This window comes from Tenrec ecaudatus, chromosome 9 (assembly GCF_050624435.1).
Source record: "Tenrec ecaudatus isolate mTenEca1 chromosome 9, mTenEca1.hap1, whole genome shotgun sequence".
NCBI lineage: Eukaryota > Metazoa > Chordata > Mammalia > Afrosoricida > Tenrecidae > Tenrec > Tenrec ecaudatus.
The window spans coordinates 111108075-111131265 of record NC_134538.1 but is presented as its reverse complement, the minus strand read 5'-3'; the positions used below and the strand labels follow the sequence as shown (position 1 = coordinate 111131265).

At 39.0% G+C, this 23191-nt stretch overlaps 1 protein-coding gene across 3 annotated transcripts in view; it reads right to left on the bottom strand.

The window, feature by feature from the left end:
- SLC25A40 (solute carrier family 25 member 40) overlaps nt 1-23191 on the bottom strand; it is a 40111-nt gene that overhangs the window by 4796 nt on the left and 12124 nt on the right. For all 3 annotated transcript variants that reach the window (XR_012786123.1, XM_075558457.1, XM_075558456.1), the window contains 6 exons: nt 18975-19081; nt 16693-16760; nt 9840-9964; nt 8799-8972; nt 3006-3115; nt 139-220 (listed from right to left, as the gene is read on the bottom strand). Coding sequence is in view for 2 of the 3 variants with exons in the window: in XM_075558457.1 (XP_075414572.1) it covers nt 139-220; nt 3006-3115; nt 8799-8972; nt 9840-9964; nt 16693-16760; nt 18975-19081 (666 nt within the window). In the remaining variant the exon portion in view is untranslated. The remainder of the gene's footprint in view (nt 1-138; nt 221-3005; nt 3116-8798; nt 8973-9839; nt 9965-16692; nt 16761-18974; nt 19082-23191) is intronic.

The following is a 23191-nucleotide window of genomic DNA, read 5'->3' as shown; positions in this document are numbered from 1 at the left end:
TAAGGGTGCTTTGCTCAATTGATGTATGTACAGACTGTGATAAGAGCCTTATGAGCCCCAATAAAAAGATTTATTAATTTTTTTTAAAAAAAGAAAAATTCATGGCATCTTGAAAATGTTTACATTCATTAAACTTACTTTTATGACTTTCATTCATCCAAAGTTGTATCTGCTTCTGTGTTTTCACCACATCAAAGGGTAAAGTCACAACAGCTGCAAACTATTAAAAAGTAAAATTGATTAAACTACCTTTTAATTGTTCCTAAGATATACTTTCAATCTTCTAATTAGCACACTATTTAACAAGAATAAAAATAAACCATAACTTCACATGAAACCACCAGATACATTAAAAGAGAAGACCTATCATAAAATATAGATTTTGTGAGTGCTTTATTGAAGAAGTTAGTACAAAAGCCCTTTTCTACAGTATTTCTGAAGGCTCATTGTATATCCTGGGTGTGCCTCACGCCACACTGGAGGAGGTACACAAAACAGTCTCAGGGAAGGTGCATGTCCTCCTGAGGCAACATAGCTAGTCATGGCAGGGCCAGAATCCCAACCACATCCCTCTAAACCAGTGATTCTCAGTTCTCAATTTTCCTCAGGCCACAACCCTTTCATACAGTTCTTCATGTGGTGAGCCCAACATAAAATTATTTTCGTTGCTACTTCATCACAGTAATTTTACTACTGTTATCAATCATAATGTAAATATCCAAAAGGGCAGGATGTATTTTCATTGTTACAAATTGAACATACTTAAAGCAGTGATTCACCACAAAAACAGTATGTAATTATATATTGTGAAATATTTATTTCTAATGACAAATGAAATTTTGTCTTGAAGCATGGTATAGCATGGGTAAGTTCATGTAGGGTACTCACTCATATGTGGGCATATCTGCATGTGGGCAGACCGACATAGAAGAGCAGTGTCTCAATTCCTAAGACCATTGGAAATAGGTGTTTTTCGATGGTCTTAGGTGAACCCTATGAAAGAGTTGTTCAACCCCCAAAGGGGTTCGTGACCCGCAGGTTGAAAACCATTGCTCAACCCAAAAGTAATGCTCACTATTAATGATGCTCCTGTATTTCCACTATTTTAATTATCTTATTTTAAAGCTGAAAGTGCTGAGTATATAAGTAAGCATCTATGATTTTCCAGCAAATGTTTTTAAAATAACTCAAATGAAAATTTTAAATACTCTTTACTTTTCGTTCTATGTACCTCTTATTTGTTTCAACATCTTTATCAATGCAGTTATAATAGCTTACTCATATTTTAAAGTTTTCCCCAAATCAAACCTGTATTGGACAGGGTTCTCTAGAGAGACAAACCAGATTGCTAGTAATTATATATAAATATATTTATAAAGATAGATATAAAATTCAAGAAATAAACCGTTAAATTATATACAGATAATATAAGAAATTAACAGTTAAATTATAAAGCAGTGAGACACTAACAGTCCTTCAAGTTTTTGAGAGCTGCCAGTTGCCAGTCCCCTTCTGTAGAGAGAGCTGGGCTATATATACCCAGGCAGCAAGTAGCAAGGCAGGTCCCCAACTGTCATCAACTGTCAGTCCCCAGCTCCAGAGATGAACATTCCAATCGTGTGGGCTTAAAGGGACCTCAACTTACAGCGACACAGTCCACAGGCTAGGCATCCCACAGGTAGTGTACCCCTTTAAACTGAGGCACAGAACAACCAAGGTGAGGCTCACCGAGCCATTTATCCCTCTGCCCCTCAGTTAATCCTACTTGTGTTTATCGGCCAGGCTGGCACAATAAACTATAGCACTCATATTTTAAAGTTTTCCCCAAATCAAGCAATTCATAAATCATTTCCATAGTGCATTAATTACTCATGGGAGACCTTTTAAAAGAATAACGAAATTCCCATAAAATATATCTTAAGATATATTTCATTTTACCCATCAACTCATTAGTTGGCTTAGTTCTTCATACCAGTCAAAATCAATCAAAAACACACATAAGACATGTTTCACAGATCTCAAGTAAAATAAAGTCCATTACTGTTTCACCATGTCTACAATCCATCAGCAACAGTTACAATGTTGCATAAACTCTTGAATACTTTCTAAAATACGAGTTACCGTATCTTGTTTTTTGACAGAACGCCTGGTTATTATCATACTGATATGCTTTTTCTGGTGCAGAAAGATATCTTTAACTGAAAAATTGTCAGAAGGTAGTGACATTTTCTAGATCGGAGATTAAAAATAATCGTAAAATAAGCTTTAATGTTAAATAGAGTAGAAAAGTAGAAAACTTTATTGGAAAGCTGGAGTAACATTCTAGATATAATCGGCATTCTTTTGAACTACTCAATAGTACTAATAGTTTTTATTGTGTTCATTTTGCTGTAATTTGCTTCTACTCTACATCAAATGACTGGGCAGAGCTGAGAAAATCCAGATCTAAATTTTAAACTCTCCACGGTGACTTCTCATAACCTAGGCTTTCTTAGTATAATTCCTCCAGTACTTTTCTGCAGGTCTCCATCACTTCCCTATGCCCCTTTCCCTCTTGTTTTCATGTGATTCCCGTGTGTCCACATTTCACTGTGAGTCACCACAAATTCATTTGGAAAGAATGCAAGTCAAAGAAAACATTTGTGACCAAAGTCACGGTGATCAAAATCTGTGTAAGAGAAGTCCTCTACAAGACTTTTATTATTTTGAGGGTAAGACAGGTGTAAGCTCCATTACCCAGAAAGAATCCTTTGAGATTTTTCTCTTCTGAACTTAACTTTCATTGAAATTAATTTATGAAGTACTTAATAAATCAAAATGCTTGCAACGGAATTAGTAGCGGTAGATAAAACTGTTTCTCCTTAACGCTATAGATTCAAAGGATGCCACCCCTGAAAGACTACCGAATCAGATCTGTGGCACTGAATGAATGAATGTATTACAAAATGTTATATAAGAAAGCACTAAAGTGTTATGAAATATCAACAACAAAAGAATAAACTTACAGAACCAGACAATGCTCCTGAAGTGAAGTTGATCATAAATGTCGGTTCATATAAACCAGATTTCTCACACAGCCACTTCTTTAAAGCTTCATAGTTATACCAGTACATTGCTACAAGACACAGAACAACTTTAGAGGTATAAAGCTAATTTTTAACCATTTGTGATATTTTACATTAAAGGAGAAATTCTAAATCCTGCTTTCAGCTTAGGCATATACTAGACATGGAATTTTAAAATATGGAATCAATTTCTCAATAATACTCAAACAAGAAAACTTTTATCAGGAAAGTAATACTTTAGTTACAAAATCTGACAAAGACAGTATGATAAAAGAAAAGTATCAGCCAGTCTTGCTCATGACCAGAGGGATTCAAATCTCAAATAAATGAGTGAATATATAATAAGCACAGCTTATAAAAGCATCACGATATATCAATCTTGTGGAATTTGTGAAGAATAGCGAATCTGACAGGGACTTCCAGAAGAATGAACAAATCAGTCTGCAGTACAATCAGAATGCTCCCGAGAAGCAAGACTTGGAAGATTTGGTTTGCTCAAAAAAACCTCTAGCTAGAAAAAAGCCCTCATGGTTGGTACAATGGAAGGCCAGCAAAACCTAGGGAAGTCTTCAATGTGCTGAGGTGGACGGACACAGTAGTCCCAACAATGAACTGGAACAAACAAATGACCACAAAGATGGCACAGAAGCAACAACAAATACTAACCTCAATGAAGCCGGAGTATTTCATAAAAGTTCATATACCCTGATTAAATTGGATCTAATCTATATAATGCAGAAGTACTATAATAAAATATATTGTACTTCTGTGTGTACTATATGGTAAATAAAATTAGCATAGTAAATGAACTTATAACAAAACCTTTAAATGCCAAACATTAACACAATAAATAAGAAAAAGATATGATAAAATGATGTAGAAACATTAAGTTAAATGTTCCACTCAAAACATTCAAGTTTCCTTAGAAACTAGGATTAAAAACTTCTTGAATTTTATAAAACGTACACATCAAAAAACTATAGTAAAAGCAATTGTTAATGGTAAAATAACTATTTCCTATAGAACAAAGAAAATGATGGACATATATTATTGTTACTACTATTCAAAACTATATCAGGCAGAAGAAATAGATGTGGAAAAAAATAAAAGCTATAAAGATTAATAATGAAACAAAACAGTTGTATTTCACATATAACATTATTACATGCAAAAAAGACACAGTCTACATAGAACACCCTCAAGTTAGACAAATGACAGTTTATAAGAGTTTTAAAAGGTATCTGGATATAAACAAATATACAAAATTAAAATTGCAACTGGATCAGTTGCAAATATTTAGAAAATACAATTTCTGTATTAAAAAATGAAAGAGCTTCTAAAATAACTACCAAAAATAATGGGGCAGTATATGGAGTATCTAGAAATAAATCTAAAAAAATGATGTAAACTTTTGTGAAGAAAATGTTACATATCGAAAGACTATAAAAAATTTCATAAAACAGATATGCCATTATAATGGATGGAAAGATAATAAAGTTGTCAGTTTCTTTACGTTGACCTAGAGGGTTGATAAGAGTCAGCATTAACTTGATGGCAGTGAGTTTGTTTTAAGAGAGAAAATTTCTACTGAAAATGGAGTTTTCGCAAAACCTCTCAATCTAATTCTAATATTTGTATGTAAAAGTTAGGACCTAAGAATAAAAAAGACATCCCTAAGAGTTATGGGTTCAACTGCATCTCCAAAGTGTGTTGTGAATTCTAAATTCTACAGGTATGGAGAGGTAAATGCAATCCATCACTTTAGAAAAGAACTTGGCATTACCTGTTTTATGTACCTATATACTTGAGTAAGCCAACCTGAAAATCAGCCGAGGCACCTAATTTTACCACAAAAACTGCATTAAAAATGTGCTGAAAACTTGGCTTATACATGAGTACATATGGTATATATACCAGAAAATCCATTACTAGAGAAATTCTAACACATATATACACTAATAAAACTTTTTAAATGTTGATGGCAATATTTTTTACTTGTTTATTCATATATTCACATGATCAAAAAGAAAGGAAACAAAAGTACACAAGTATAGCAATGAACCTTAAGAAATATTTGAGTAAAATATATTTTTAAACCTCAAAAATAGGTGAAATTACAAAATACATATTTTAGTAATACATAAAAGGGCATACTCAGAAAAAAACGTAATATTTTTCCCCAAAGCTATGTATTTAAATTTTTTTTATAAAACATCAGTACTTTGAAAGTACTCTCCATTACACTTAAAACATTTGTCAAATCTGTGATCCCATTCTTGGAGACATATTTCAAACTCATGTTTGGATGGCTGATAACACCTCCCTCGTATTTTTCTTTATTTCTTCTTTATCATCAAATCGCTGTCATATCATGTCCCTCTGCATCCATGGAAACAAAAAAGAAGTCGCATGAAGCGAGATGTGATGAGTAGGGTGTGGGGGCAAGAGAGGCATGCTGTTTTTTTTCTTCAAATAAACTGACCCACTGAGAAGGCTGAGTGAGTAGGTGCACTGAGGTGCCACAAATCAGGCCCTTTTTTGGTCACACGCTGCTATGCGACCTTTTCAGGATCTCTAAATAGAAAGCTTGGTTAACAGTCTGACCCGGTGGAATGAACTGCACTATGAGTTGATGTTTTCCTATCTGGAGTGAGGTTTGTCGATCAACATTTCACCTTTTTTGAAATGAGCAAACTACTCATTCACTTGAGTTTTTCCCATAGTGCTGTCTTTGTAAGGTGTGTTCAACATCACAACAGTTACTGTGGCATTTTTCCCCAGCAGGAAACAAAATACCACAGCCACATGCGGTTCTCTTAGATTGGCCATCACAAAATTGACTGTGACCAAAGAGAACCTCCCCAAGAGAAGCTACTGAGCGCACTAACTCAGAGCGAGGTGTTCAATGTTCACCCAGCAGGAAAAAAGTGTACTGCAAAATCTTCACCTAGCAGAGCTTTTTTCTTGGGGGGGGGGGGGTGTTACCTCCACGTATAGGAGACTTCAATAAGTTGTGGGAAAATTCCAATATATTTTAACCCATTTTCTGCACATTTTTTTAAATTTATTATTAATGAGGAGTTAAGACATAAATCATTCCATAGTTCAATCATGTGAAGCAGAATTGTACAATTGCTACCACAATCAGTTTCCAACATTCTTTTCTTCCTTGACTCCTTGACATGGACTCCTTTTTACCCCCCACCCCCACCACCACCACCACTGTCCCACCTACCCCCACCCTGAGACCCTTATTCTTGCTGTCCCTATAGGTTCATTAATCCTGGGCTCATATACCGAAACACAGAAAAACATAAAATACACTTTCTGAGAGTGACCTCCAATGACATAACACCGCTGAGGTACACCCTAATACAAACAAACCAAAAGAAAATTCAGCTAATGTTGGAAACCAGATCGGGTCCAGCACGCATCAGAGAAGATCAACTGACAAAGTTTTAACTGTTAAATCACATTTATGCCTTTGACATTCTATCTCACTCTCTAATGCACTCTACTTAGTAACCACTTCCTTCCCATCCCTCAACTGTGGATAGAGGAAGTTCACCAGAGGCTTATTTCCTATGTACTTCCCACAAATGAATCTTGAGCTCCCACGTCACCCATAGCTTTTTGCCAACCAGACTCTTAAAATTTAGGCTCTGAATACTAATCCCTCCAACTTCAGATTATATGATATGCAATCCTTCGGTGACTGATGGTGTGCTTCTTCCATGGGGACTTAGTTGACATCTCACTTAGATGGCTGCTTGTTTGGAAACTAGCCGTTAAGACCCAGATGCTATTTTGTCTGATAGCAGGCACCATCTAATTTCTTTGCCATATTTTGCTATAAGACTCTTATCTTCTGTGTTCCTTTCCCAAGGGCGAGTATCGAGCAGGCCCATGATGTAAGAACTAATTGTTCCTAAGTTGGAGCTGGGATGTAGCGTGAGCCCACATTCCATTCCTGGATTTCTAATTTATTATTAATTGGGAGTTAATACATAATATCATTTGATTCCACAGTTCAATCATGTCAAGCAAAATTGTACAATTGCTTCCACAATCAATTTCCAAACTTATTTTTCTCCCTGGACTCCTTGACATTGTCACATTTTTACACCCCCCACTACACTCCCCCACCACCCACACCCCCTGCCCATCGAAACCCTTTATTTTACTTGCTGTTCTTATAGATTTATCAATCCTGGATTTCATTTACCAAAACCAGAAAAACATGTAACACAATTTCAAGAGTGTGACTCCCAATAATATAACACCTCTGAGATATACCCTAATATGAACAAACAAAACCAAAATAAAGGCAGAATGTCCATCCCAGGTTTGCCAGAGAATACACAGCTTATCCAGCAGATGGGGCTTTCGTGGAGCCAGACCCTGTGTGTCCTGCAAGCAGTTAACAACCTTGGTACGGATGAATTCTGCTTCCTCAGATACCAAGTATTTTCCGACTTAAGTCCTCAAGTTACAAACTTTTTAAAACCCCCTCACATATATTTGGTAAACTATTTTCTACATTAAATGAATGATAAAACCAAAATTCAGCATAGTGATTACAAGGTGGGATGGTAAAGAGTATTGACATCCATAATTCCACCAATAGTCTCTTCAAAGCAAACAAGACGTTTACTATCACCCACGATCCTGATTCAAATCTGACTGAATACAGCTCTGTAGAGAACACTAGAACAGCTCCCTAGCATTTCTGAGAGAGTAACTCTTTATGGGAGTGAAAAACCTTTCTCTTAGGGTAGGTGCAGCTGGTGGATTTGAACTGACAACCCTGTGGTGAGCAGTTCAATGCATAAGTCACCTTAAAATTCTTCTGGTTTTTAACATCACTCAATTCCAAAACCACTGCCACATTTAAGTATGGTGGTCTCTTAGAGCAGCACTGCAATTGTCGTAACAAATATCTGCTTTAGCTATCTGGCGTTTAGCCAACAGAAACCTATTGTGTCATTAGTAGGCTCTGGCTGATGACTTACCATCTGTGGGACTAGTGTTCTATGCTTCTTGGCATCAATCCTCCCCTGGGTGTAGGAGGTTAGGAGGTTCTCCGTGCAGGGACTCCACGCCCAAAGGATGCTCTCTGTTCCTAGCTAGTATTTCTTTTTGGTACTGAGGTGTCTATCTCTCTCCCTTTATCTCTTTTAAAAGGTAATGTGGGTCGTATCCCAGTAAAACTCCCTTTACCTCAGATTAGTGCAGTGAACAAAGTCACTATGCTTCATCCTACCTACCTTAATACTGCCTCATTAATGTAACAAACAGAACCTAAGTCTGCCTCATGGGCACAAAGAAGCCAAAATTTACAATATACCACAAATGGAGGATGATTACATCATTACACCACGAAGGGAGTGATTACATCATTACATAACTGCCAAACTATAGGAAATCATGGTCTGCCCAAGGTGACACATATTTGGGGGTAACACAATTCAATACATGACACTACGACATTTAAAATCATGGTCAGAGGTAGTTTACATTTTTGAATTTGAAAACACGCCAATTAATCTTTAAGATGAAATTAAATATATGGATGAGAAAACCAAGCTTGAATTCAAATCTACTCATTAATAAAGTGACATAAAGACCTGAGAGCCACCATTAAACTAAAGATTGTAATAGAACTTAAAGCTTTATGGGATTTAAAATCTAATTACTATATAAAAGTCATCAATAGCAGTAAGAAAACCCCACCTGAGAAAGGTACATCTCTAAGAACAGTAGGAGACCAGCCTTTCCACAGGGAAATCCAACCATCTTGGGAGACCCTTGTGCTGACACACTGACGAACTTCCTTGTAGGAAAACTTCTTAGACTGCATCTTGGTTCTGATCAATTCTAATGGGCTTATCACAGTTACTGCACCAACTGGGAAAACAAGCAAATAACCAACAAAAACAAAGGCACATACTATGCAACAAATGTAAAACACTATACTACACACATAAAAAACGTTTAATGTTATAAACTTTTATTCTGAAATATCTGTAAACCTTAAGATAAAATCTCTAAAGACATCGACACAAAGGCACCTGGATGCAGCCCTTGACAGGCCAACTAGAAATGTGCGCTAACCAGTTCCTGTACAACAGCCCCGGTTCAATTTGAGTCTCACGAAACTTCACTCCCGTTTCACAAGTGTCCTTCGGCCTAAAGATAAGTTCTTCATTTCTCTATTAATATTAGTTTAAATAGTTTTTACTCTGTTTTTGGTGAAAGATTACATAGCAAGTTAGGATCACACTTGCCAAGATTTCCACACAAATTGATCAATTACAGTCTTCACAGTGTGACTATTCTCCACATCTGTGTTTAGGTGCTCCGGTTCTTTAGATGAGGCATTATGTTTCTTATGACAACCCATGCAAATGGTGTTTTGGGTACATCCAGTGATAATGGGTGACATATCTTTTATTTCATGAATCACTAATTAAACTCAATCTCAAAATAGATAGTGACACCTTGGAAGATCAGCCCAAGTTGAGCCCAAGTAATCCTGGCATCATTTAAAAATCTCTAAAATTAGAGAGAATGCACCGATCCCACAGAGCAGTCTACTGGCAATCACCATATCGTGTGATATTAACAAGTCAGTACAAACTAGTATGCAAAATGTTGATTCCCAATATTGGGCATATAATTTCATTACTAACTACTTTGTACATTATTGGTGAATACTAAAGTTCAAATAATAACTAATAAGAAATAATAATAAAAATATAGTTTATTTCTTACATCTGGCCAAAATTCCAGCAACAATTGGTATGCGGGTTTCATTTTCTCCCAATTTAGATTTCAGAAAAGCGGTTAATTGATCGTAGCTGGTAAAATAAATAACTGTGGCAGGGACTGCCATCACGCTGTTCAAAGCACACAAACAAGAGTAAACACAAAGTGATGCTGTTAGCATGCATGACGTATATAATAACATAAGATTCACTGAAAAATTAGGGTGACAATTATAAAATGTTTTTGATATATGGCCCATATATTATGTATGCTTTAATTGGAAATAACTGATCATTATTGCCACCAGCATTATACATCCTAGTTTAGAGGGACTCTAATGGCATATTCTTTTAAGTGAAAATATCAAATGGGAGTTAACAATAAAATCCTAACAGAAACTTGAATCTGTTAAAGTCAAACAAAATAGACATTCCCATATTTAATATCTATGCAGCAGCAGAGGAGTTCATGTGTATCATCTAAGTACAGTACTTTCCCAGCCCATACTTTGCAATATCTCAAATTCTACCATGAAGTTTTAATATGAAGTTTTAATTTAGGAGGAGGACTGACTCCTGGTTTTATATTTTTTACTAACTTTATAATCTTGAGCATTTGAAAAAATATATTTGCCTCAAATTTGTTCCTTGAAAAGCATACAGTGAGTTCTTAGAAAGAAAAGTGGCAGAGAAAAGTCAGGGGTTTAGAATTATGTATATGTGGCCTTACAAGCTTTTCATATTCTTACAATTATGAAAGTTATCTGAAGGATAAAACATACATATCGCTGTATAGCTTAGTTTGCATATATGCAGTGAAGTGAAATTGCTTGCAATGGCTTTTCTATCCAGTCTGTAATTCCCACCAAATGACTACATAGGATCATACAAATAAAGTATAGCATGTGGGACTAATATATCATATAGTATAGTATCTAACTAGAGTATTGCCATTCTGCTGGTACAAAGTGAGCCATCTAAGAAGCAGGACCAGAAATCCCAAGATCGTCAAGAAAGAAGAGTCATCAGTTAAGCATGTGAGAGGTACTTTGGTGATGTGGCAGAAGTAGCTTAGATACCGGCACTGCTACAGCTAGACACTGGGACATAGTAATGGGTTACCCAGCCCACAAATCAGTAAAGCTAAGTGCCATTGGGCAGGGGACTGGCTAAAAAAGTGGATGCTCTTTGGGTATTGACCAGCACTAAAAGAGTTTTATGACACTTGCCCAAGCAGGTTAGAGGCCCAGGACCCAAGAACCTGATGGCCAAGGGCCAGAGAGGTACAGAGGACCAGAAAAAGATGTTGTGGCCGACATGGCTAAGGTGCTGTGGATGAAAGGATGGTCTCTATTATGAATACTGATTTCTTCTACTTAGTTGGTACTGCCAGGTAAGTGTCGCACTGTTAACTGCAAGGTTAGCTGTTCCAACCCACCAGCTGCTACACAGGAGAAAGACGAAGCTATCTGCTCCTTTCAAGATCAGCAATGGGAGCAATGCCAAGGCACAAAACCCCTAAAGAGCCCCAACCATAGACCTCAGACTAGAAGGGGCAGCTCCCAGAATCCCCCAGGACCAGTGGGGGATTAAGGTCAGCCAACAGACCTGGAATTATGTATTTTTTTTCCCTCTTTTTCTTTTTTCAGTCTTTTGTTTTCTTTTTGTTTGTTCTATGTCATTGTTGGTTTTCCTACTTATATAAGACAAGCATGGGAAGCAAGCTTAAGGAGAAAGCAATGAGACTGACAGTCCCAGAGGGACTTGGGGGGACACAGTGGCAGGGCAAGGGTGTGGTAAGCAAACAACGCCACACACAAGGGAACAACTAGGGCATTAAAATCAACAACAAGGAGGATGTAGGGATCATGGGGGGTTGGAGCAACATCAATCTAGCCGAGAGGAAGTACTAATAGGTGGAAATAGGGTGAGCATGATGGTGGGGCAGGAGGAAGGTGAGAGGAATGATCTGAGAAGCAAAGATAGGGATAGAGGTATAAGCACAGGTGTGTGCATATGTAAATATGTTCATCCATAAAAATAGAGGTATTAGTCTATGTACACATGTTTATATGGCAATACACTGAGGTAATGGATGGACTTCAGGCCTCTGCTCATACCCTCCCTCAATACAAGAACACTTTGTTCTAACTAACTGGCATTCTGTGATGCTCACCCTCCTGGAATAATTGCTAAAGACAAAATGAGTGCAAAAGCAAATATGGTGAAAAAAGCTAATGGTGCCCAGTTATCAAAAGATATAGAGTCCGGGGTTTTAAAGGCTTGAAGTTAAACAAGCAGCCATCCAGCAGAGAATAAACAAGCCCACATGGAAGAAGTAAACCAGCCAATGTGAGCATGAGGTGTCATCAGGTAACAGGCATCAGAAGACCCATAACAAAAAAACAAACAAAAACATATCATTGAGAAAGGGGGGTCGGAGCAGCAACCCAAAGCTCATCTGTAGACAATGGAACATCCCCCCCTCCCCGAGGGGTCTCAGGGAAGGGATGAGTCAACCAGGGTGCAGTAAAGCACCAATGAAACACACAATAGTCCTCTGGTTCCTTGAGGCATCCTCACCCACTACTATCATGACCCCAGTGCTGCCTCTCACTTCAGACTAGACTAGAGCAGGTACACAGGTACAGATAAGAGATAAAAGCTCATGACACATGGAATCCAGGGATGGAAATAGGGATACCAGAAGGGAAGGAGGAAGGTGGGGAGAGGAGGAGAGGAAGGGGGAACCGATCTTAATGATCAACGCATAACCACACACCTCCTCCAGGGAGAAGAACAACAGAAACCATGAGGGAAGGGAGATAGCAGTCCGGTTTGAGATATGAATACAATAATAATTTATAATCTATCAAGGGGTCATGAGGGTAGGGGGAAGGAGGGAAAAAAGAGGAGCTGATACCAAGGGCTCAATAGGAAGTAAATGGAATAGAAAAAAATAGAAATGGAATAGAAAGAAAAAGAAAGAAAAGAATAATGGCAACTGTGGGAAACAGAAGGATTTTCCCAAGTTATCTCCCCCAAATATATGCTAAACTTAGCTGCTTGCAAATGACTACACACTTGGAGGTCATCAGGAGTAGATCAGGGGTTATTATCCCTAAGAGCTATCAGCCATCTAGAGCAAGCAGTCACCGCTTATCCCACAAGAAGGAGGGCCCACTCCCTTCTGATAAGGATAGTAGTTGACTGTTTCCTTGTAGGAGACCCCAGAGAGGTCAAGCCCACCCAAGGGTGGCCAAGGTCGCCCTTCTTGTCACATGTATACCTCTAATTCCTCCCCTTCCTATCGTGTACAGCCCTAGCTCATCCCCTTCCTGTTACACCTGTGTCCATTGTACATCCCCTTCCTATAAGGTGTGTGCCTATTGTACTGCCCCTACCTGTGATGTGTGGTCACCTGCAATCACGCCCCAGCTCCTCCCTTGGCCTCTCATTGGCTCCCTCTCCTCCCCTATTCCCTTTCCCCTTGTCCTCCTTCCCTTCCCCCTGTCTCCACGTGGACCACCAAGCAGGGCTGAGGTGAGCATGCTACTATGAAATGTGTCTGACTCCATTATTTCTCTTTCTTCTATAACTCATGCTCTCCATGACTTTAATATAATACTTAAATATCACAACCGTACAATTGTGCCTATTGAACCCGTGATTAGTGGTGGGGGACTGACACCCCCTCCAACCACAGGCAACTTGTACAAATATGCCTGATAAAATTGATGTATGGATTATAACAGTTGTAAGAGCCCCAATAAAATGATCATTTAATAATAATTAAAAAAAGATTTATAGCCTCAAAAGCATTATATAGGGTCACTATGAGTGAAAATTAATTTGGTGGCAGTGGTTTGGGTTTGGGGCTTTGATATAAAAAACACCATTAAAAAATAAAAATTTAAAAAACACCATAAAAATAAAGATAAACTTTATCTCCCTAAAACCCCCTATAATCATGAATGTTGTGGAGTTTTGTGTGGCCATTAAAATGGATTCCCAAACCCAGCAAAGAAATAGAGTGCCCTGGGAGAGACTGGTGTCACAATCGGGTAGAGAAGGTTGGAGGGTGGAGGCAACGTCTGACCTCTGCCCCATAGGAATCTCCTTGGCGGGGTGTGGACTTGGATTTTCCTTCCCCCTTTCCTCAGCATCAGACGCAGGATTTGCTGTCATGGTTCTAGACTCAGGGAAGCGTGGTGCTTGTTAAGAAAGAAGGATGGGAAACTTGATTCTGAGATGGTTCCTTTGGCTGTACTGGCTGAAAAGACTGTGAAAGAGGTTGAGAGATGAGAGGGGAAATGCAGCTTCTGGAGAGGCCTGAAGCAAAAGCCAGGCTAGTAAGAGATGGACGATACCAGGTGGGCATATGCGTACATTGGCTGTAGAAACCCTGCCAGTCTCAAGGTCATATGCATATAAATAAAGTGACCAGACATTCCCATTTTTAACAATTTTTCCCGCGTTGTTTTAAAAAAGTCCTGATTTTTGGAAAGAAAGCACGACAAGCTGGGGTATACGGTTGTGGGCTGCCATGTGGCTATTTCGCCAGGATATGAGTTTTATCAATGGTGTCCCGCTGGTGTCCCGCTTTACCAATGTTCAAATCTGGTCACCTTAATATAAGTGAAGTAGACTTCGTGGAGAAGAAAATTAAACTTGAGTGATTTTAAAAGGATTATGCATTTAGGGTTATATATTTAGCTGACTATAGTGTGAATACTGGCTTCTCCTACTTACTACTGTAAACCATATAAATGTGTGATAGAAATAAATTTTGTGGATTATGATTAGTTTGTAAGTCTGCATCTAACCTATACTTGATTGGATTTGCTAAAAGGAGAGTTGTCTGGAAGCAATACAGGCTTTGTATTTTAAGCCCAGGAGAGTGTGGGGGTTAGGTGGGAATTTGAGCCACACTCAGACCTTCAGCATTGATACATTTGCATTTGAAAGGACATGCAGCCCCCTCCAGAACTGCTGAAAGACTAGATTTATTTTTTAAAGACCTGAGAGAGTAGAAAGTAGAGTGAAAGGGTGACTGGCTTTTAAAAATTAGAGTAAGTGATCTGCCTTTGGCTGCTGCTAGGCAGAAAAAGTCTGTGTACAGCAGAGAAACCCCGCCCCCACCTAAGACTGAAAATCAGCCAGCAACAGCTGAGAAGGCTTGCTGTGCTGACCACCTGAGTCCACCTTTTGCATGCAGGGGAGGGGGGGGAGCAATGAAGTGAAAGGTTGTGTTTGCACATGTCCTATTGGCTCAGAAGACCAATAGATGGAGATGGGAGAAGAAAAAGGACTGATTGGTCTGAAGTATAAGGAGTTGTACAAATCCTGAGCCTATAGGCATCTACTTAGGTTGCTAGAGCTGATAAGAGTGTAGAGAAGAGGTACCTGGTCTACAGTGCAGCGAGAGCCCAAGCTTGTTGCTATTTGCCCTATCTTGAATAGCTTGGGCCGAGTTGAAAACTATCCAGCCACATGATGAGAGAAAGATGTCTGACACTGTGAGCTGGTACATACTGCAACAATTCTGATGGCTTGCTCTGTCCTGGACTAGGTTTATGAATGTGGATGTACTCAAAGTTCCCACTAGAAATTAAGGTTCTTTACATTAAAGAACACGTTTTTCTCTTCAGAGTACAGGGCTCATAGGGTGGTCAATTTAGAAATTGGATCTCTGTGAGGGAGATAAAGGCATGAGGTGGCTGGCTTACATACTTTCATGGGTGTGCTTAAAATACGGGAACAAGGGAGAATCCTCACTAAATAGTTTCTTTCCTGATGTGTCTCAGGCAGAGTGTGTTGGGAAAGATACAGAAATATACGATCAGCTGCGATTCTTAACAGGGTTAACTGACTGTAAATACTGCAATTGTGTAAGACGTAATGAAAAGGGTGGGGTTAATTCTACATGTACGAAAGAGACAATGGAAAGAAGAGCCAGAATCTGGCCGATAGTGAACCGAGATTAGTTGGCATGGCTCTTTTATTCATAGTCTTTGTAACACCCACCAAATGATTGGTTGGCATCATGTAAATAAGGTACAGAAGACCCTAACAAAGAGATTGAATAGTTTTGTCCTTCTGCTGGGTAGAAATGAGCCAACTCAGAAGCAGGAACAGAGAACACCACAGCCAGCAGTATACTTGTGCAGCAAAGACTCGACACAGCAAGCCTGGCCATGCAAACCCTGAGTGATTTCTGGAGTGCTTGCAAGTGAGGTCTCACTTTACATCAACTCCTTGGAATTTACCATTTGTAATATTCTCTATAAGAAGTTTTTAAAATATATTCAGCACAAACCAACTTTTCTAGATCGTTCTGTCCAAAGGATGTGATTAATGGCAAACATTTGCTTTTCTTCTGGTGTTCTAGAAAAATTACGGCTAGTCACACAGGCAGAATGTACCCATATGATCAAGCCTAATAAAACCTTTGGCTCTGAGACAAGTGGTCTTCCCTAGGCAATCAGCCTTAGCACATGCTGCTGAAGTTCAATGCTGGAAAAAGCAGCAAGCACATCCTGTTTGAGGAGTGAATGGTGAATATTTTGGAAGCTCAAACACAGACAAAATCTGATGTGTCTGTTGTTTTTCCATTCAATATCCTCTTCTTGTACACACGTACCTTCCTCTGTTAGGTGTCGAAGAGTTGGTTCTGACTCACTGTGACCCATGGAACTCCCTCTGGGTCACATAAATGGGTCCAGTGAGTCACTAAGTGTAGTCTGCTTAAGACAGTAAAAATATTCTAGTCTTAAAAAGGCAGAACGATGTGCAACCATGCTAGCTATAAGACAAATCAACCACCTCCTTAATACGAAAAATATTACACTTCAACTTACAGTGTAGGGGGAAGGCCACTCCACAGGGATGAAATTCCCTCACTTCTAGTGATTTTCAAAAAGGCATCCTAAAATCATAATAGAAAATAGTAGTGAAATACAGCCTTGGTCATAATACACATGACACAGAAGGCTGACAGTGAAAGGCCAAAATCCATTTGCAGAGATCCCACGTGGAATAAGTTTCTGAGTTCCCTCAGACCACTGAACAGAGACGTGAGCAATTTTGTTCACAGGAAGAGTACATGTGAATGTGGATTACTACAGGTACAGTTTAGTTTATACTTAATTCTACCGCTTTCCCCCTTTTGACCCATTTTACTTATCTCAGTTTTTATTATTTTCTACTTTCTTTTGGAATGAGATTTTTCTGTATTTTATTTTGTTTCTCATTTTATTTTTTCTATTCTTATTATGTTCTTTGTATGAAATCCAGGGTAGGTAAGCCTATGTACATAGCAACTAGACTGACAGTTCCTTGGGGTTCTGACAAGGGAGGTTGCCGGGTAGGGGGAGTGGGATAGGAGATGCTATTCACAATGGATCCAAGACGGAAGAGTGTTCCCAAACTGACTGTGGCAATGACTGCACAACTCTGACGTGTTCTTTGCACCACTGGTTTATGTGCTATGCGAATGCTAATAAAATGGCATTTTAAGCACATCGCAATAACTGGCTGGTAATTTGATTCTCTTATGCATTTATTATTAAAATATGGGTCTCCAATTTATGTACGTCTACACATTGGGTTACCATGAGTCAGAATCAACTCAATGGCAACTACTTTGGCATTTTTTCATTTTTAAAAATATGGAATTTTTTTCAACTTTTGAACAAAAGAAAACCTAAACATTTCTGGTGATACTTTCTGCTTACAGAATCAACCGTGAGTTGTTTTACCTACAGATCTGAAATCAAACTTAAAAAAAAATTCTTATAAAAGGGTAAGTAAAAAATATTATAAAATCATATAAACTTTTATTAAACAAAATTATTAAAATGTGAAGCTACTATTTCTTAAAAACTCCTCCAGCTAGGTCTACCAGTGTTTCCCAAAGTTAGTGATGCCACCCACTGGGGAGCACTGGAATGATCCAGAAAGGCTGCAAAAGTAGATAGCTACACTTTATCTTGGATTATGGGCCATAGTATGAAAAGTTTTGTTTTTATTTTTCAGGGAGGCAGCTGCATGCTTTTCAGGGGAACCAATTACTTTGCCATCAGTGGGAGCTGCAAACACGTTCTTTTGTATTCTTTTTATTAAGTCTCATTAGGTTGCCTTCCTCAAAAAGGTCCCATCAAAACCACGGCTTCTGATTGCAAGGTTTTGTTTGGAATAACAGGGGCATGTGTGAACTGGAATCCTAGTGGGAATACTTTCTGACTTACCTTCACAGACCTATTCTGACACTCACTGCCATCAAGTCAACTGTGATTCTTAGCAACCCTGTAGGACAGCAGAGCTGCCCCGGGGGGTCTCTGGGCGCTAAGTGTGGGAGCACACAGCCTCCTCTTCTGCAGAGCAGCTCATGAGTTCCAGCTGCTGACTGTGATAAGCCACCCACTGCATGGCCGTGCGCTACACTGCAGGGCTCCTGGATGAAGGCCGTGCTGAGAAACAAGAGCTTCACGGGCTTGCTGCTTCCACTTATTAAAGGTATTTATTACTTTGTAGCAACACTTTTTGACTTAACCTGGTATGGTACAACATTGCAGCCAGGAAGAATAGTGATGTGGGTAGAGTCAAGATTCAGAATAGTTCTGAATGGGGATCCAGAAGGTTCCATTTCCCCTTTTGTTCCCACCTGTTCCCTAATCTCCAATAACCACCATTTATATAATTTCATCATTTCGAGAACGTTATATAAACTGACTCATAATGTATGTGACATATTTTGTCTCTCGCCCTCGCAATACCAAACTCTCTGGCATCGAGTCAATTCTAGAGAAGAGTACAACGGCTGCTTTCCAAGACTGCAACTGGTTTTTCTTCTATTATTATTGCCTTCTATTTTCAATTGGGTTTAATACAAATCCAATCTCTGGAGTCTCTGGAGGTTGAAAACATTACATATAAATTTCCAGATATTGCACAGCAAATTACACACTCCATCATTACATGTAATCCACTACTAATGACAAAACATACACACATATACAATGACTGCGTAACTCTTCTTAATATGATTGAAAGATTAAATTGTATGATACATGTCAAAAAACAAAAAAAGTATGAAAGCATTGAAATTATGCTTTGGTTCTAAGTAAAATAATCTCATTACCAGTGTTCCTTGGAAACATCCTGGCTTCTTATACCATGCTTTACTGCCTCCCTCTTCACAGACACAGAGATGATCCATGAGTCCATTACTATATAGAAAGCATTTTCCTAACAAAGAAGATGTCAAGAGTCAACTATTTGTTCACACAGTTTTATTTAAAGGTGAACAAATTGAAAGTACATGGAGGAGAACAGAAAATTATGAAAAGAGAAATAACCTTGTGAAAAGAGAATTGTTTCTGTACTTTAGGATGAGACATATGAGAGTAAGGAACAAAGTAGTGCTACAAAAATATGGAAAATTCTAGAAACCATAAATATCAAAGTGTGAAACTCGTGTTCCTTGACAGAGCCTCCATCTCAGTGCATACGCTTCGGAAGGCCGTGCTCCGTCTTCCAGCCTCCCTCGAGCACGCTGCACTTTGGCAGCCTCACAGGACTCAGACCCTACTTCTCTGACGCACAGAGTTTTGGAAACTGAAAACAATATAAAGGTACAAGATCAGAGTAAGACTTTTCTTGGTTTGTTTGTTTGTTTTGGGGGCAAAGAAATAGATATATTTGTGCAATTTGTTTGCTTTTATCGAACTTATTCTAATTTAATTATGAGATTTAAGCTTGTATTTGCACATTTACACCCCAGCTACAGGATATAAGTATATTTGATCAAAGGAATCGAGAGCTATTCTTTTCTTTTTTTTTTTAACAAACGCACTGCCATCGGGTCAATGCTGACTCATAGCGACCCCTGTAAGTTCCCAGACTGTAACTGTTTATAGGACTAGAAAGCACAATCTTTCTCCGGTAGAGTTGCTGGTGGTTTTTAACTGCCAACCATACAGCTTGCAGCCCAACGAGTAATCGCTACACCACCAGGGAACCTCAAAACTGTAACTCTTTGGGAGTAGAAAGCCCTCTTTTTCTTCTGAGGAGTGGCTGGTGGTTTTGAGCTGCTGACCTTGAGGGTAGCATCCAAGACATAACCATTATGGCACCAAAGACATGATCAGAGGTAAGATTTTTCCATGAAACTCTCATAGGACAGTGCTGCCAACCTGAGAAGAATAAGCAGGTACATTGTCATGGTGGGAAAAGTGCCTCAGCATCAGCATCACATTACCGGCTCTTTTCTCACCAATGCAGTTTTCAATTTTCTGAAAACTTCCGTATCATAAGGCACCATGATCAACCTGTGTCTTTTAGAAAAATCTTTCAAGATGACTCCTTTGGGATCCAAAAATAGTCACTTCCACAGCTTTCAGAGCCCACCTCTCTGTCTTGAAATTCACAGCTCCAACAGGTCCCCCAAGCCTCAGACAAGTGTGTTACTGAGAAACTTGTCTGTAGACATATTTAAATGCATTTTCTTGGGAGCAAACTTGTGCAAGAACTGCCCTGCTAGTACCAATACTTTTTGACTTACCTTCATAAATAAGTAATTTGACTTAACAACATGGCCTTGAGCTCTAAATTCAAGGTAGAGAGTAATTTAGTAGTTAGTGGATTTCACATTTTCAGAACTGTAATAAGCAAATGTACATAGAAACAAATCCAGTTATCAAAGTAATAGAAAGGGAAGATAAAATAGGAAAACCTATTTTAAAAAGACAACATGTACATGCATCTCCTATTTGAAGAGAAGATGGCATGATGCACAAAAGAAATTTCAGTAAACAAATTATACTTTAAAATGTTTTCTTCTCAATGTAAACAATGCAAGGCATTTTGCCTTTCTTTGTATTTGTACCGCTAACTCTAACCATTCCTCAACCTCTACCTAATTCAATGCTTCTTAAATCCCAAGTCCTTCCCGTTTATGAACTCATTCTTGCTATCAAGTCTTCTGTTTTAATGTAAATATAATTCTGTGGATTTCATAACCTACAGGCCTAAAAGCTGCCCTTTGCTTTGAAGACTTTCTGTAACATGTAGGAAACTGGTTTACTTTTCTGTTGCCTTCCACAATCCACCTGTCCTTTCCCATCTGAAAGACACCTCCAGTCCATTCCATCCCACGGCTGTCAGGTCACAGAGGAGCACTCACGAGAGGAAGCCTCAGAAAGTGTGTGGACAACTTCGGCTACCTTTTTGAAGCCCCAAGTGTGAGGGCAGTGAACCATTTACTGGGGCTCTGCTAGTCAAGGTCTCTAACTCCCACCAAAGAGCCGTTCCCGGAATGGGTCTGGGAAGAAGGTGGGGGAAGATCCTGGCAGGATTGGACCGTGGGTACTATGAAAAGAATTCCCCAGTGTGTCATCCTGCTGCAGATAAAGTGAGTCCTCTGAGGAGGAGGAGGGAGGACTGATCTCATTACCAGGAAGAGCCAGAAGTGGAATGGGTTCTCTGGACCTGAGATCCCTGTATCGAAAAGACGGTTATCATAATAAAGGAGCAGCAGCAGAACCAGGAATCAACACATGGGACAGAGTGGTGGACTGCCCAGCCCCCTGAGTAAGTGAAGCCGAGTGCTTTTGGGCAGCAGGCTCTTTGTGGAGTGGGGTGGCTCTGGCCAGTTGATTCAGGGAACTGGATTTGTTGACCCGTGGCGTTGAAATGGAATCCCTGAAGGTTGAGGTGGGTATGACTCTTGTTCTGTGTTCACGCTATTAGCAGAGTGGGATGCCCTCTGAGTATTTATTCGCAGACTTGACAGAACTTTTTCACAGGTCCTGATAAACAGCTCAACGCGGAGCATTTTCCATTGGCAACACTATTTGTTAGCTTCCTTAATAAGCCTTTTAATCATGTATATTAGAACCTCTAGAAGTAAAATAACCCAAACCAAACTCACTGCCAGGGACTCATAGCAACCCTGTAGGACAGGGTAGAACTGACCCTGTGGGTTTCAGAGATTGTAGCTCTTTACAGGAGTAGAAAGCTATGTCTTTCTCTGCAGAGTGGCTCATGGCTTAGAACTGCTGACCCTGCAGCTAATATCCCAATGCGCAACCTCTATACCACCAGGATTCCTAGAAAGGTCAAATAGAGAACATTAATTGAGACATTACAGTGCCACTGAGTTAATTCCGGCTCACAGTGACCCTATGTACAATAGAACGAAATGCTGCCTGGCCCTGCACTATCCTAACAATCGATGCTATCTGAGTCTACTGGTACAACCCTTGTGTTTATCCATCTTGTTTAAGGCTTGCCTCTTTCTCATTGACCCTCTACCAAATACAATGTCCTTCTCCAGGGACTAGTCCTTCTTGATAACACGACAGGAGATGAAGTCTCTTCATCCTTACTTCTTAGGAGCATTCTGGGTATACCTCTTCCTAGCCAGATTTCTTCAATCTTTTGGTAGGTCATGGTATAGTTATAGTCTTTGCTAACACCACAATTGAAATTAATTTCTCTTACTCATTGTTATTATGTCCTTATTCACTGAAGCTTTCATATGAAAAAGAAATGATTGAAAATACTATGGCTTGGGTCAGTACAAACCACTTTAGTCTTCAGAGTTACATCTATGGTTGTGTTTTTTTTTTCACATGTTTAGATTTTTTGTAGCAGATTTGCCTAATACAATATGTCATTTGATTTCTTCACTGCTGTTTTCATGCGAGTGGATTGTGGAAGCATGTAAAATAAAATCCTTGACAACTTCAAACTTTTCTCAGCTTATCCTGAATTTGTTTATTGGTCCAGTTTTGGGAATTTATGTTAAGGTGTATCCATATGAAAGGCAGCAGTCTTTGGTCCTCTCAGCCAGTGCTTCAGGTCCTCTTCAATTTCATGAAACAGGATTGTGACATCTGCATATCACAGATTGTTAATGTCTTTCTCCAATCCTGATGTCACCTCTTCTTCAGGTAGTCCAGCTTCTCATGCTATTGGCTAAGCATAGAGACTAAGTACAGTGAAAGGATGCTACCCCAATACACACTGTCCCTGACTCAGTATTTCCTCGCTTTGTCTGAACAGTTACTTCTTGGTCTAATGTACAGGTTCTGCATGAGTATAATTCAGTGGCCTGGAATTTCTATTCTTCAGAAAGCTAACCGTAGTCTGTTTTGATCCATACAGTCAAATGGCTTTGCGTAGTCAATAAAACATAAAAGAACATCTTTCTGATGTTCTCTGCTTTCAGCCATCATCTATTTGATATTAGCAAAGATATCCTTCATTCCACAACCTCTTCTAAATCCAGCTTAAATTTCTTGCATCTCCATGTGGATGGACTCCTACAGCTATTGTGAGTCACTGTCAGGACAA